Source organism: Medicago sativa, chromosome 5 (assembly GCF_051527215.1).
Source record: "Medicago sativa cultivar Bolivia chromosome 5, Bolivia_mono, whole genome shotgun sequence".
Lineage (NCBI taxonomy): Eukaryota > Viridiplantae > Streptophyta > Magnoliopsida > Fabales > Fabaceae > Medicago > Medicago sativa.
This window is the reverse complement of record NC_140753.1, coordinates 8,386,308-8,402,112: the sequence shown is the minus strand read 5'-3', so window position 1 is coordinate 8,402,112 and position 15,805 is coordinate 8,386,308. Positions and strand designations below refer to the sequence as shown.

Sequence of the window (15,805 nt, the reverse complement as noted above, 5' to 3'; positions counted from 1 at the left end):
CTTGATGTGATCAATCAATGATCAAAGTATTTTTTGGTAGGGTCCTTATCTCTATTTCTATCTTAAGAGAAAATTACTGTACAAATTAATTATATTGATTACAAGAATATTGATAACATATCAAGACTTATATAGTTAATATGAAAACAATCAACTAATGTAACTAATTCTTTTCTGGATAAAAAAGTAACTAACTTTTATACCATCTAATATTTCTTGCAACTAGGGATGACCCAACACATTAGGAGATTTAATGATATAACTAGGGATGACTCACTAAGTTTGAAATTTGAAACAACTATGATCTCTTCCAATGGGCTCTATGCGAGTGTATTCTTGTGCACGTGCTACATATTCTGTCTGTTGCACTAGGTTGATAATTTTATCATGAAAAATTAAATATTATGAAAATGAAGTAATTAAAATTCTTGTTTGAGGCATTATGTTTTTGGAAATATCTTGTGAGTCACAAGACCTTTATAACGCGGCTTTTTTTCCTGTCTGCCCTAGTTGTGAAATTTATATACCAATATGCCCTACTTGAAAAAAAAAACACCAAAGTGCCCTAGTTAAGTTGAACTGGTACGAGTACGCCATTTCATTTGGCGGACTTGTGGACATGAGTATGCCATTTCAAATGGCGGACTCGTGAAGCTTTTTTAACTTCTTTTTTTTTCGTTTTTTCTTTTTTTTTTGGTTGTTTTATATTATTTATTTATTTTATCAATTTTAATTAACATAAAAACATAAATTAAAAATATGGAAAAAAAAAGTCTAATAAAATGCTTAGTAAAATATTACAAAAATAATATTATATTAATTAACATTAAAACATAACATAAAATGCATAAAAATTAAAAATTATTATGACAAATAAAAAACTACAAATGTCCGTCAGTGCCACATCCTCTACGTCTAATGTCACGAACAGGATATCGTGGTTCTTCCGGTTGTATGTTGTCCATAGATGATTGCACTGAAGAACTGCCTCCTTGAAGCATTCCATTAAATGACTGAAAAAATCCTCTTTCAACTTCAGTACCGTCTTGACGCCATACTTCGCGTAGAAAATCGTGATCGGCTGTGCCCCATGTAGCGTTTGATGATGGACTGGAAAAATTAAAATTATATGTCGGTGTAAAGTTATTATGTGGTTGGGTTTGTTGTGTAAAACGATGGTCGAAAGGTGTTCGGTTTGCATAGAAGGTTTGCGGGGTTTGGTTTGGGTAGAAGCTTTGGGGTGTTTGGTTTGTGATGAATTGGTTTTGTGGAGTTTGGTATGTGTAGAAATTTTGAGGGGTTTGATTTGCATTGAATTGACTTTGGGAGGTTTGACCTGTGTAGATGTTTTGGGGAGTATGGTTTGGATAGAATTGATGATGTGAGTTTTGGGGGTTTTGGTGTGGGTAGAAGTTTTGGCTGGTTTGGTTTGTGCATGTGCCATTGTTGGACATCTTCCAAGGTTACTGTGCATTCACCGGTTGGAAAATGGAATGTGTGTGTCTCTGGTCGCCACCTTTCGACCAGAGCAGTTATGAAATCTTGGTCTACACTATATCCACGAAAACTTAGTATTGAACCGAACCCCGCGCTGGTTAAGAGTGGAATAAGTTTATCATGCGGCAATAAACGTTTGTGCATTCGAGATCTAATTTTGTTGTGTTCATTCTCCTACAAAGCAAGTAATATAAAAGAAATAAGTAATACAAACAAATAATTAGTTATATGAAAAACAGTAATATTATCAGTGAAAATATTAGTTTTTTTATTGACAAGTAGTAATAATATTAGTTAATAATGCTATAAAAGCAAAATTAGTAACATTTAGTGATACTACTTGGTTGAAGTGTAACCAAAAAAATACTACTTGGTTGAAGGGCTGCGATGATCTGTGAGCATCTCCCATCCATAAACCTTCCATTACTTAAAAAATACTAATATGATTTTAGAGTGAAGAAGTTATGTTGAGATGTTACAGAGTTATATGAGAGAGGGAAGAAGTGTTGTGGTGAATTGGAATGGTGCTGAGTATTTATAAGTGGTGGATGAGATTTATAGTACATTAATGATCAAATAAATTAACAAACATCACAGGTACATTTTTTTTTGAGGAAAACATCATAGGTACATTTTTTATATTGAGTGAACAAATACAAGACCTTTCGACCAAAAAAAAGAACAAATACAAGATATCCCTCCATTGCACACTCTGTATTTACTATTTTTCCTGCTAAGTCTGAATTTTATCAGTGAAAGAATACAAGATATCTCTTCCTTCTGCAAAGTGTATTACTATTTCTCCTGCTAAGTCTGAACTTTATGAGTGAACAAATACAAAATATCACTTCATTGCACACTATGTATAACTATTTCTCCTGCTGAATTTGAATTTTATCTGTGAAGGAATACTATTTCTCCTGCTGAACTTGAATTTTATAGTGAACAAATACAATAAATCAGTTCATAACATACACTATGCACTACTATTTCCCCTGCTAAATCTGAATTTTATAGCAGAATTCTGCCATGCCATGTTCATGAGTGCGCCATTCTCAATGACGAACACTGACACTTCCTGCAAAACAGTCACGAGTCCGCCATTTTAAATGGCAGTTTCATAGATGATTCTTCACGAGTCCGCCAAACTGAATGGCAGTTTCTGAAAATATTCATCACAAGTACGCCATTTTAAATGGCGTATTCTGACTTTCCTTCACAAGTCCGCCATTTTGAATGGCTGTTTCTGAGTTTTCCTCACAAATGCGCCATGTTGAATGGCTCACTCGAATGTCTCCAGTTTGAATTTTCGTCTACATAACCTTGAGAAATCTTGTGTCAAAGATACAACATCTCACTTTCCTTTTGTAATGGCTCCTACTAATGAAGTTGTATATGTCTATTACAATGGAAAAATTGAGAGAAACGAAAATGGTGTATATTTTGAAAGCGATCACACAAAAGCATTCAAATTAAGTAGCAAAAGCACCTTTTCTCACTTAAAGAAAAGAATAGAAGAAAAATTGCATTTACCAATATCCAATATCATTTATCGACACCCTTTGATTTTTGGAGATAATAGCAATAGGTTCGAACCGTTGCATATTACAGATGATGAAGATGTTCAACTGATGTTTCATGCTCATGGTGGTTTTACGGCGTTAGGTTCCATTGAGTTATATGTTACGATTGCGGATATAATCCAGCCATCAAGCTCAAGACAACGTCATGAAGTGGAACAACCTCATTTCTCTTATGATGCAAACCTAACACAATATGATCCACCAATCATGTATGAACCACCATTCACGTATGAACCATCATCGTCGTCACAACCTCCACCATACTCCCAACAACATGAGTCATCCATTCCTCAACACGATGACTCATACGACCACCAAGAAGAACCATTCCATTTCTTATTCAACAGTGATCCAAACATTAGACAAGAAGATGTCGGCGATAACAATGACGATGAAGAAGACGTGCTGGATGAGCCATCAGATGAAGAAGACACACCATCCGCCGAACCATTCCTTCCAACAACAGAATCATATAATCCGCCAATCCACATGCGTAACATAGACTTTACAACTCTTGACCAATATGCTGATCGTCACACACCGTCAATTTCAACAGGTGCAAATATTGAGAAAGGGAGTTTGTTTCACAACAAGGAAGAATGTGTGTTTTCAATCAAACAATACCATATCAAACATGCGTGGGATTATATTGTTTTGAAATCTGACACCACAAGGTTTGTCATTAAATGTGTAAATTCACAGTGTCCCTTCAAATTGAGGGCCTCGTTTTGGAAAAGGAATGACATGTGGAAGATTTCAACTATCGATGCTCCACACATTTGCACATCCACCGCCTTGTTACAAGATCATCGCCAACTAGACTCTAGTCTCATATCTCAGAGCACTAAGTCCCTAGTTAGCAAAGACCCGTCGATCAAAGTGAAGACTATAATTGCACACATCACAGAAAAGTTCAATTACACCACGACTTATAGGAAGGCATGGTTAGCAAAAAACAAAGCAATAGAAGATGTGTATGGGAATTGGGAGAAGTCATATAATGAACTTCCACAATGGTTGTCAGCCATGAAACAATATCTTCCAGAAACTGTCATTGTTTTGGAACCTAAACCTTACAAATTCAATGGTCAAGTGTTGGAAACGCACAAGATCTTCCATCGTCTCTTCTGGGCTTTTCATCCATGCATAGTCGGTTTTAATTTTTGCAAACCAATTGTCCAAGTTGACGGTACATGGTTATATGGTAAGTACAAAGGTACTTTGTTGTTGGCTGTTGCACAAGATGGTGAAAACCATATCTTTCCCATCGCCTTTGCACTTGTGGAAGGTGAGACAAAGGATGCCTGGAGTTTCTTTCTGAAACATTTGAGAAGGCACGTCACACCACAAAGAGATATTTGCTTGATTTCAGATAGGCATGAATCAATAAAAAGCGCATACAATGATCCGCAAAATGGTTGGCACGATACTCCAACAACCCATGTGTACTGTATCCGGCACATTGCACAGAATTTTATGCGGGCGATCAGAGATGGAGAACTTCGAAAGCAAGTTGTCAATATGGGTAATAATCACACTCTTATTATCATGAATTCTACATTTTTTTTATAACTTATCTAATTATTATTATTATTATTATTATTATTATTATTATTATTATTATTATTATTATTATTATTATTATTATTATTATTATTATTATTATTATTATTATTATTATAATAATTTTGCAATGTAGGTTATGCATTGAACGAGCCTACATTCAAATATTACCGCAACAAAATCCGAGGGGAAAACGAAGAAGCTGTGAAATGGCTAGACAAAATACCCAAGGAAAAATGGACACAGGCATATGACAAAGGTGTACGCTGGGGTCACATGACCTCTAACCTTGCAGAGTCGATGAACAATGTGTTCAAGGGTATTCGCAACCTCCCTAAAACTGCTTTGGTCAAGTCAACCTATTATAGGCTTGCATCACTTTTTGCAGAGCGAGGAGAGAACGCGAATATCAGGTTAAAGACTAATCAAGCTTACACCGAGCATTGCATGAACACACTTAAAGCCGAAGTGATTAAGTCCCACACTCACGAAGTCAATCAGTTTGATCGAGAAATGCATACTTTTTCTGTCCGCGAAACTGTCGACCACAAGGAGGGAAGGCCAAAGGGAACTTTCAAGGTCGACTTGCATGCAGAGTGGTGTGATTGTGGGAAATTTCAGGCTTTCCATATGCCTTGTTCACATGTCATAGCTGCTTGTTCTAGTTTTAATCATGACTATCGAAGATATATCCATCCAGTTTATAGCAGTGATCATGTATTCAACGTGTACAATACCAGGTTCGAAGTAATTCAACACCCTTCATATTGGATCCCATACGAAGGGGAAACTCTCTGCCACGATGAGACAATGCGAAGAGTGAAAAAAGGTCGTCCAAATAGTACTCGCATTATGACTGAAATGGACGCGGTGGAAAGAAATCCAAGAAAATGTGGAATGTGTCGTGAGACCGGACACTCACGAAAAAATTGTCCTCTTACTAGACAAAACTAGTTATTTTTGTGTAATTGATATTATATTGTACTATCTTTTAATGTAATAAATATTATTGTAATATTTTACTAAGCATTTTATTAGATTTTTTTTTCCATATTTTAAATATATGTTTTTATGTTAATTAAAATTGATAAAATAAATAAATAATATAAAACAACCAAAAAAAAAAAAAGAAAAAACGAAAAAAAAAGAAGTTAAAAAAGCTTCACGAGTCCGCCATTTGAAATGGCATACTCATGTCCACAAGTCCGCCAAATGAAATGGCGTACTCGTACCAGTTCAACTTAACTAGGGCACTTTGGTGTTTTTTTTTTCAAGTAGGGCATATTGGTATATAAATTTCACAACTAGGGCAGACAGGAAAAAAAGCCTTATAACGCAGTGGTGAAGACGGTTTAGTGCGTGGTGGCAGCGTGATGGAAGGCATTTGACAGCCTTAATATTATTTTGCAATGAATACTCTGTTATTTTAGATTACTTTTGGTAAGTAACCATAAAAAAAGATTACTTTTGGAACCCTTTTTAACTAACATCTCTCACTTTCTCTTTACCTCATCTGATGTAATTAAGTAGAACGAAAGTAGAAAATTAAGCTAAAAAAGGCAAAATGGAATAATATTAGACAGTGCTCTAAAAATGAGATCATTTTTACATCTAGAAAACCACAAATTAAGTTAGTCCAATAAAATTAAGCTACTCTATATTAGGTATTTACAGATTAAATGCTTTGAATTATATATACAAGGACTTTTTAACAAAAGGTTAAAGGTAACCGGTCTTTTAAGAGTTTGATCTTGCATGTCATTTCAATTTTTAGACTAAAACCATATGTATTAAACCCTTTTAACATGTAGCCTAAAACAATTATCGGTGATTACTAGATTTTTTATTAAAGGATAAATGTTGTATGTTAGTTGTTACATTGATTTTTTCTACTTATTAGAACTTGAAACCTTAAATACCCAACTTCATATTCATAACTCTTAACTCAAATCCCTTAAAAAAAATTGTAAATGTTTGTATTCAAATCCCTTTAAATAAAATTAAACGTGTATTTAGTCCCACGTCAACTCCCCAACAATATCATATGTGTCCATGAAATTAACTAGGCATAGAAAATGTAGGATGCGTGTTATCACCACATACTTGTTTTTAGGGGATCTCAACTTGACTGTGAATTTGTTTCTGAGTCTAATGCTCTATTGTGGGTGATATCACCCTTCTGCAATTTGATGTGGCGTCCAACTGCATTATCAATATTACACATAAAAGAAATAGATATCTGATTGATATAGAAACAGACAAGAAAAGATCCAAATAAAAGGAAATACGGTCATATCAAGAAGTATCCATTTTATAAATGAAAAAACAAAAAAAGAAAAGAAGTATCCATTAACGTAAAACAAACCAAAAATATTTATTTCTGTATATACTGTGGAGAACATTTTTGCACACATATTAAATCATATATTTTTTTGAGTACACATTAAATGATATCTTATCCTTTCAAAACAAATTTGAATCATATCTTATCTTATCATGTTGATATTTATAGAGATGTTTAAGTATTTAACATTGCTTTTAGTAGGAAAAAAAAGTACTATTTAACATTGGTTTCCCTCTAAACAAAAGTATTTAACTTGAAAAAATTACATCATTGAGTGGTTTAATTGAAGTAAATTAAGAAAAGACTAGTGAGTGTTTGTAATGTCGTTTTAATGAATTATTATGGCAAGTTTTTACTTACCCATCAAAGAAAAATTGGTATTGTTATCCATGATGAATTGACACTCATCAAAATCATTCATTTTGTCTTTAATCATTTTATAACTAAATAGTAGAAAACAAATAAATTATTTTGATTAGTGTCAATAAAAGTTGATGTATTTGGTACATATTATGAACCATACACATCAAATTTTGTTGACACATTTGTCTCTTATAAAATGGATCAGATGTAGTATTAAAAGAAATGCATATATTAGTTTATTTGAACTCCTCCAATGACTGCTCTAAATGTTTTGAAGCCTAAAGTGGGTTATAACATGAGGCATTTTTATATAAGAGAAATTAAAATAAAAGTAGCAAGTTCTACAAAAAAAAATGATCACTCATGTATTAAAAATTTATTTTTACAGAAAATTATAATTCTATATCACTCTTAAGATGAACCAAAAATGTCACATAATTGCATTATTATTATAAGAGCAAAGACAACTTTTTTTTTAAATAAATCAAAGGGCCTTGTGTAACCGTAAATAATAAGTTTTTTGTATTAGAAAGTTGCTATTTAGGCACCCTATAATTGCTCAATTTTGCAACTATAGTTGGTTGAACACCGGTTAAATGTCGTTCGTCACAAAACGGTAGTTAAATATCGTTTTGCATTTTTTGGACCGGTAAAATTACTTGACGGTAGTTAACCGATGTTGTGGATATTTTTGTTAGTTCTTGGTGTCTGATAGCAAACCATATGGGTGTATATAATGAACAATTTTCTTGTATTAGTGTGAATTGGGCCTAAACCGCTTATATTTAGCCTACTAATGGTCTTTTGTATACCTAAATCATAGTAGGCTAATTAAGTAGATTTTTGCTCTCCACCCAGCACAAATCACTCGCACCCTGCAGCCCTTCCATTTTTACCCCTGCGCAAGTTAAGTCACGCTGCGCAACTTAACTTGCGCAAGTTATATTGTATACGTGACTTAACATGCGCTGCGTGAGTTAACTTGCGCAGCGTTAGTTAAGTCATATAACACCAACACAGAAGCACATTTCCCTCATTTCTCCAACTTCCCAACTTCGAAAATTTTCCCCCCATATCCGATTTTCATCATTCTTGCGCCATTCAAAGCCAATTTCTCCCACATTATCAAGTAAGTGATGATTAACATACTTAATTGCATTTAAATTGTAGAAATTTTAGTTTTTTTTTGAAGAAATATGACATTTTTAGGTTTTTATATATTTGGTTTGCATGTTAGTTTTGATGATTGTTAGTGACGAATTAACTTAGGAATTGTTGTTTAGAAGTTGTTTAGAGTAGAATGTGGTAGTTTAGGGTCTACAAATTGTTAGATTAAGGTAGTTGTTTGAAAATTGCACACCATGTGTTTGGTAAAATGTCTCAATGGTAATTATTTTGTTTTTTTGGATTGTGACTTATCAAATTAGTTAACATATGGTTTGTTAATTTTGATTATAACATGTTTGACTGCAATGTGGTAGTTTACGGATTGAAATGACATTGTTGGAATTTTAGTGTTGTTGTTGAATTGTTGGAAATGACACAATGTGCGTGTGAAAATGTATATTGAATTTGTGTTTTGTTAGACTTAGGGTAGGAGTGACAGACTTAGGGCAGGGATGATGGCCCCTACTAGTAGTGCACGGAGGGAGAAAGAAGCATTACGCCCTCCTATGGCTGGTCGAGGGAGAGGTGGGGGAACGATACTTGCTAGAGATGATGCTGCAGGGGGGTCAACGTCGCAGACAGGTCCATCCCAGACTATGGACCCGACGCAGTATCAGCAACATTATAAGGTCTATCGGTAGCCGCATGATGCGTATCAGTTTCAGGAGCCTCAGCCTCACCAGTACCAGTTTGTTATTGAGGAGCCTGCTGTTGAGGAGCCGCCTGTTATTGAGGAGCCTCAGCAGAATGATGAGCCTGAGCAGCCTTAGCAGCCTGAGCAGCCCGAGCCTCATTTTCAGGGGGTGCCGAGGGTGGTGTTCGAGGCTGGTCCGGACGGCTATGCAGGGGGCCTTCTGATCTCACGCTTTTACCTAACTTTGGTGGACATGTGGCATGTAAGATATGGGTTGATGCCAATGTAAGTATAATTTAATGTTTATTTTACTTATTTTTTGTTTTGAAATTCAATTAAAATAATTAATGTTGTTAAATGTCTATGTTATTCTTACTCATTGTTTATTTTACTTCTTTTACTATTTATACAACTTATTCTAATTATTATTTTACTTATTTAATGTTAGAATTAACATTTATGTTAGCATATATTTAATGTTTGTTTTACTTATTATTTATTTAACGACTTATTGTTTGTTGTGTTTTGTTTTTGTATTTCAGTTTCGAAGAAAACATAGGGTGAAAGGTATCTCGCACGGGAAGAAGCTGAGCATTAAAAATTTGGCATTGCCTATTCTGGGGGAACAAAATCAGTGGTTTTGGGATGAAGTGAATATGTCTGGTCTGACTCCCCTCCTGAGTAGTGGGTACGAGAACATATCTCACGGGTTCGTTTGTGCGATGACATAGAGATGTCATGAGGAGACCAGCAGCTTCCATCTACCGGTTGGAGAGATGACCATCACACTAGATGATGTGGCATGTCTCCTAGGAATTCCCATCACTTGGAGACTCCTTCCTGATAGAGAGTTAACCCGTGAGGAGGGGTTAGAGATGATGCAGACGGACCTACTGTTTACAGAGGAGGATGCCGCTAAGGAGCTGATAAAACAGAGTGGTTCTCACATCAGTTTTGGTGTACTGAAGAGGCGATATAAGGAGCTCTTGAATAGGTGTAATCAGTTTCTTGAGGTTGACACAGTTGAGGAGGAGAACGAGCGAGCTGTAGTTAGATTAGCCTGCGTTAAGGCGTTTCTGTTGCTTTTGCTTGGCTGGACCATTTTTTCCGCCAAGAATCGCAAAAACATTAATATGATTTGGCTGCTTGCGCTGCAAGATATGGACAAGTTGGACAGCTGGTCATGGGGTGGGATGAGACTTGCTTTCCTATATGAGTAGCTATCTCTTACCTCCGACTCATCTGTGGCCTCTATTGGCGGTTACATGACATTGCTTGTGGTAATAATTGTTTTTCTTCTTTTTTACTTGTTGGATCGTAAATGTTTAGTTGTTTGTATAATTCTTGCGGTGATATAAATATTTGTTTCTTTGTGTTTGCAGGGATGGACTTTGGCGCACTTCTCGAACATCATTCCGAGGATTGATGATGATGCCTACGACCCTACTGTTTCCCTGCTTGTGAGTCAATGGAAACCTCAAAGGGGCTTTACTGATCCTCGTCACTACAGAGCTGCCATCGATTCGATGGACCTTTCTCGTGTCACCTGGATGTCGTACGAGAGACGACGACACATCACGCCCTTTCAGGATATATGCTGGTACTCAGGATGGATCATGGCCGGCAGAGACAGGATGGTCCGTCACTTGCCAGAGCGGGTTATTAGGCAGTACGGGTATGTCCAGAGAATTCCCAGGCCTCCTACAGACATTCAGCTTTTTGCGGTGGATGATGTGGCCCAGGCCTTCACTGAGTTTGCTCTACATGTCCTCAACCATCAGCAGAGGGGTCATCTGGTTCCGGATAACCAGCCGTGGGCTCATACTAAGGGGTACATGAAATGGTTCGTTAGAGTATCACATCCTATTGTGCACCCCCCTGCGGCCATTCCTGACTACGCAGCTGATGCCCCTCCTCGCCCTGTCCCTGCTTACGAGGAGGTTCTTGTTGAGCAGCAGTGGGCCAGACATCCTCCCGACCCATACCAGATCATCAGCAACATCAGGGCTAGAGTGGACAGTGCAATTGGGCATCCAGATGTGTTTGGTAATCCAGAGGTTCTTCGCATCATGCAGGGCATACAGTCTGAGTGGAGCATGCTGGAGCAGGTGCCGACTCCGCGGAGGAGGAGTAGGAGTCCACGAGATGGACCAGCATGACTTGTGTAGCTTTTATGTTTTATGACTTGTGTAGTTTTTTTTTTGTTTGACATTTTGTTGGATTTGGTTGTAATCCTATTACACTTGCGCTTTTTAGCATTTTTATGACATTATCCGTTATGTTATTCACTTATTTTATTCCGTTATTTTTCGTAATATAATTATGAGTTGCTCTTGATTGAATGTATTATTGAATGAATGATGAAAATTCTATTCTTGAATGAATGTATGAAAGAAGGATTGAAAAAATAGGGAAAAAAGAGGTTTCTGCCTCTTCTGGTTGTATGCACAGAGTGTGCGTGAGTTAACTCACACATGTGTAATTGGGTGCGTGATGGGTGCGTGAGTTAACTCACACAGTGCTTAATGAGTGCGCAAGTTAACTCACGCAGTGTTTTAACACTTGCGTTACTTAAGTTGCGCAACGCATGTTAACTAACGCATACATTTACACTTGCGTTAGTTAACATGCGCAAGGGTAAATATGGAAGGACTACAGGGTGGGAGCAAAATGTGATGAGTGGAGAGCAAAATTCAATTAAGTATCGCTATCTCAACTACGAGGACTTTGATCGTCTTACCCTTAGATCGATCGCTATCTCAACTACGAGGACTTTGATCGTCTTACCCTTAGATCGATGTTGTAGACTTCGCTCCTAAACTGAACATTGTTTCAATAATATAATATATGGCTCAAATATATGTTTTAAATGGTTGGATAGCGTATAATGGAATAAAACTACATAACATCATTTGAAAAAAAATTTAACTAACTTATTCCATTCTATTGGATCTATATCCAAACATGCATAATTCAGTGGTAGAAAAGAAAATACTTCGCCTCAAAGGGAGGCAAAATATCATACTACTAAACGCTTATATAGTTGTTGGTGGTAAGAATTAGTATTTAAAACTTAAAAGTGATTATAAGCCATTAAAGTAAAATATTTGAATGTTTTTTCTGGCGAATAAATTCTCTCTATTGAAATTCTATCAATTTTTCTTAATTGCCACCTCTAAAACACTAAACTGAGAGAAAAAAATTATAAAAAAGAGAGGATATTGAGTTGTTGATTGAGATGTAACAATTGAGACAATTCCAATGAAATCCATTTTCCTGTCTAGTGAAGGCCTCATCAATAATCCCTTTGTCACCTGTGCCATTGTCAATCATATATATTTTTGAACATATTTTTTTTCTGGACTCTATAAATTTGAACATGAAAATTCCAAGTTCACGTTAAAAAGATAAATAAAAGTGTGAAAAACTGGATAAAAAACTAACAAGGATTGTTTAATTTTGATTTATTATTTTTTACTATAATTTTGATTTTTTATTATTGTTACCATTTACTAGCTACTCTAAGATTTTATTTTTTGTTCAAGTAGGTTTAGAAATTCACCTTTTTGAAAGGGAATAAGTGAGAATGCAAAGTTGAAACCCTAATCTATGTATATATAATGTGATGTTTATACCAACCGAATTATATTTATGGAGACGATTTTATTATATTATTACCGGTATAATATCAAGCTTGCAGATATACTCTAGCAGTTGCAATTTTTGTTGATCCTCCCATGGTTCCTGGGTTCAACTCCCCTCCCACCCAAGATTAATGTTTTTTTACCAAAAAAAAAAAAAATAATATCATCATCAAACTCAGTACATATATAGACATGTTTTTGGAAATTTAAATATAATTCAAATTAATTGAATAAGTTTTCTTTTGAAAGAAAATTAATTGAATAAGTTGAAAACAATTATCTATAATATTTACAATTACATCTTATTCCAATTGTCTCTCTTTAGCAAATGTATGTTGGCTATTTGTTTGACGGGTGATGATATTATCTTGGCTTAATATTTCTTATATTTCATTTTTTGGTAAAAATTGTTAGTCTTGTTTACATTGTAAACAGATGGTGCTCTTAATCATGTAGTATTGATTAATGGGATTACTAATCTTTTTGCTTCTTTAAAAAAAGTTTCTATTTCAATTTGTCCTATAATATTGATATACAAATCACATATGTAAGAAAATTAATACACCTAATGATGGTAAATTTCACTTTTTTTGGGGCAGCAAGGTAGCTTAGAGTAACTTTCAATAATAGAGGAATTAACTATTTGGGCTGAATTAAAAAGGTTAAATTCTAAAAAATTCAGACCTTATCTAAAGAGAATGATGAATGGACCACTTGTATACGTATTATTGTCTTTTGTTACATATCTATGTTGTTTGTCTCCGTTGGTTTGCCTCGGACGAAAGCACCTTCACCAGTTCTTGTCGCTTTACCTTTTATTTGTCTCTTCATTAGAATTATATGAAAAACAAGCTCTCTTGATTTAGGTCCATCGAAAAGATGAAGGGATTTATAGTAACTTTCCACTGTCCATTTTGTAATTTTCTAAATTGAAATGGTTGGGGACCATGATACATATTCAAGTTTCCGATAACCTGCTTGATACATTGCATGGAGAGCACTCCAATATCTCAATCCTTTTTTTTTGGCCAATTATTATATATTTTGATTAGTGGCATTCATGCAGTCAACCACATCAGTGGTATGTGGTCGTTGGATTGAGTAGGTTTAATTTCAAGCATATTTTTACGGTATTATATTTAATACTAAAAGAAATCCCCTAAAGTCGTGTGTTCCCGCAGCTTGGTTCTACCCAGGGGCGGATCTGGACTTCCAATATCAGTGGGGCAAAGTCGATGACTTTGTTACTCTCACTACTACTAACTTTGTCTATAGGCATAATTGAAAAAAAAAATTCTTCATCCTAATTCAATTATACAACACACAAAATATTAGATTATTGCGATATCAATCAATATAAATAAAGACATGTAAGAGGAATTCATAGAAAGTACATTGAGAGCAATAAATCACCACTTTTATAAAATCAACAAACAAAACAATACATCTTAATTCCATTTCAACTTCAAACAATATAAAATCAATTTTCGTAATCAAACCCTAAAAATTAAAATCAATTTCAATTTAAGTATTATCACTACTACTCTCACTATCTTAATTCAATTTCAATATCATGATTCAATTACTCTCACTACTATTAGAGATATATGTTAGTCATATAATGACTAGTTAGTTAGTGCCTATAAATAGGCTTAAGGTGTCACATTGTAAAAAACTTTCTCAGATTGTAATATTTCATTTTCCATCAATAGAAAGAATTTCATAAGTTTTTCTCTCCTTCATCAATGGATGCCATGTTTCATAACAACTACTACTATCAATTTCAGTTTAGTAATTTCATATATACAAGGAAAATGTTTATAAGAAACAATATAGAAGTTAAAATAAATAAATATAAATATTTGCACTTAATAATTTATGATATTATAATTACCCCTCAACATGTTTTGCTACTTGCCTAGTTGCAGCCTTGACTTTAGTATTTTATATAAACTAGTATTTTCAGAAAATCCAAACAGAGCACTCAGGTTTCTTTCTTTGTCTGTTTGTTCACTTTTTCAATACAGAAGACGGTTTCCAAATGAGTTATGGGCTGGGCATAAAAAAAATAATTGGGCCTGAGCTGGTGTGGCTATTGCCACACCCTGCCCTGCTCAGGTCCGCCCCTGGTTCTACCGTGTCTTTCATTTGGGGATGAGCCATTCAACAGAAGTTGTTGAGGAGCCACCTCCTAATCAGGAGGTCATTATTCAGGAAGAGTATACGAGAGAGCTTCCCAACCCACATCCATACTCCAGGTTATGCGGAACATCTACGACATTACCGAGGAGGTGTTGCATTATCCCGACCCACATCCATACTATAATAGTATGATGATGATGATCTAGGAGGAAACACACCCGATGACCGAGCTACATATTGTCCAGAGGAGGAGGAGGAGGAGGAGGAGGAGGGAGAGCCAGAGTCCGGGGGGAGGGGGTAGTGGTCAATGGTTGTTTAGTGTTTTTTTAATATATATTTTTTATTTTTTTATGACATTTTGTCTCTTGATGAATTGTAATGTAATGACATTTCTGTGGCATTTGCGCATTCGAGTATTTTTCTATGACATTTGAATAGTTTACGAATTGATTTTGATTTTGCGTATTTTAAGTTAGAATTGATTTTGAAAATGGTTGAATGAAGAAAATGATTGAACGAATGAATGTGGTGTTTAGGTCTTCAAAAAAAAAAGCAATTATGTCAAGAATTGATGTTATGACCTGAAATTAATGCAAGTTAACTTACGCTGGGGTCAGCATGAGTTAACTCACGTTGGTTATCAGCGTGGGTTAAGTTAAGATTGATTTACCGAACGTGAGTTAACTCACGTTGGAGTTATTTTTGGAAGTGAGAATGAGCAAAACGGAAAGAAAGAAGAGCACTATCAGTTTGAAGTACGTTTTTCTTGGCCCGTGTGTCGACTATTTCTACTGCGCTAACACATGTGATTATTTTATTATGTTTGTTTGTATAATTTTGATTAAAATTTTTAAATATTAATGAAAAT

The 15,805-nt window shown here is 35.1% G+C and overlaps 1 protein-coding gene and 1 long non-coding RNA gene across 2 annotated transcripts; one reads left to right on the top strand and one right to left on the bottom strand.

The window, feature by feature from the left end:
- Positions 1 to 797: 797 nt before the first annotated feature.
- Positions 798 to 2,026, bottom strand: LOC146919708 (uncharacterized). The gene is made up of 2 exons (XR_015011586.1): positions 1,868 to 2,026; positions 798 to 1,671 (listed from the first exon to the last, which is right to left on the bottom strand). It is a non-coding gene; the product is annotated as an uncharacterized LOC146919708 (long non-coding RNA).
- A 661-nt stretch (positions 2,027 to 2,687) lies between these two features.
- Positions 2,688 to 5,672, top strand: LOC146919707 (uncharacterized). The gene is made up of 2 exons (XM_085713131.1): positions 2,688 to 4,605; positions 4,780 to 5,672. The coding sequence occupies exons 1-2, from the start codon at positions 2,775 to 2,777 to the stop codon at positions 5,595 to 5,597; spliced, it is 2,649 nt and encodes an 882-aa protein (XP_085569257.1). The 5' UTR covers positions 2,688 to 2,774; the 3' UTR covers positions 5,598 to 5,672.
- The last annotated feature ends 10,133 nt before the right edge of the window (positions 5,673 to 15,805 follow it).

What these genes read in the sequence shown, in the direction of transcription:
- LOC146919707 (XM_085713131.1), top strand. Translation starts at nt 2,775, where the DNA reads ATGGCTCACTCGAATGTCTCCAGTTTGAATTTTCGTCTACATAACCTT. An exon ending in AAAGCAAGTTGTCAATATGG is followed by an intron (nt 4,606 to 4,779) that starts GTAATAATCACA and finishes TTTGCAATGTAG; the next exon opens with GTTATGCATTGAACGAGCCT.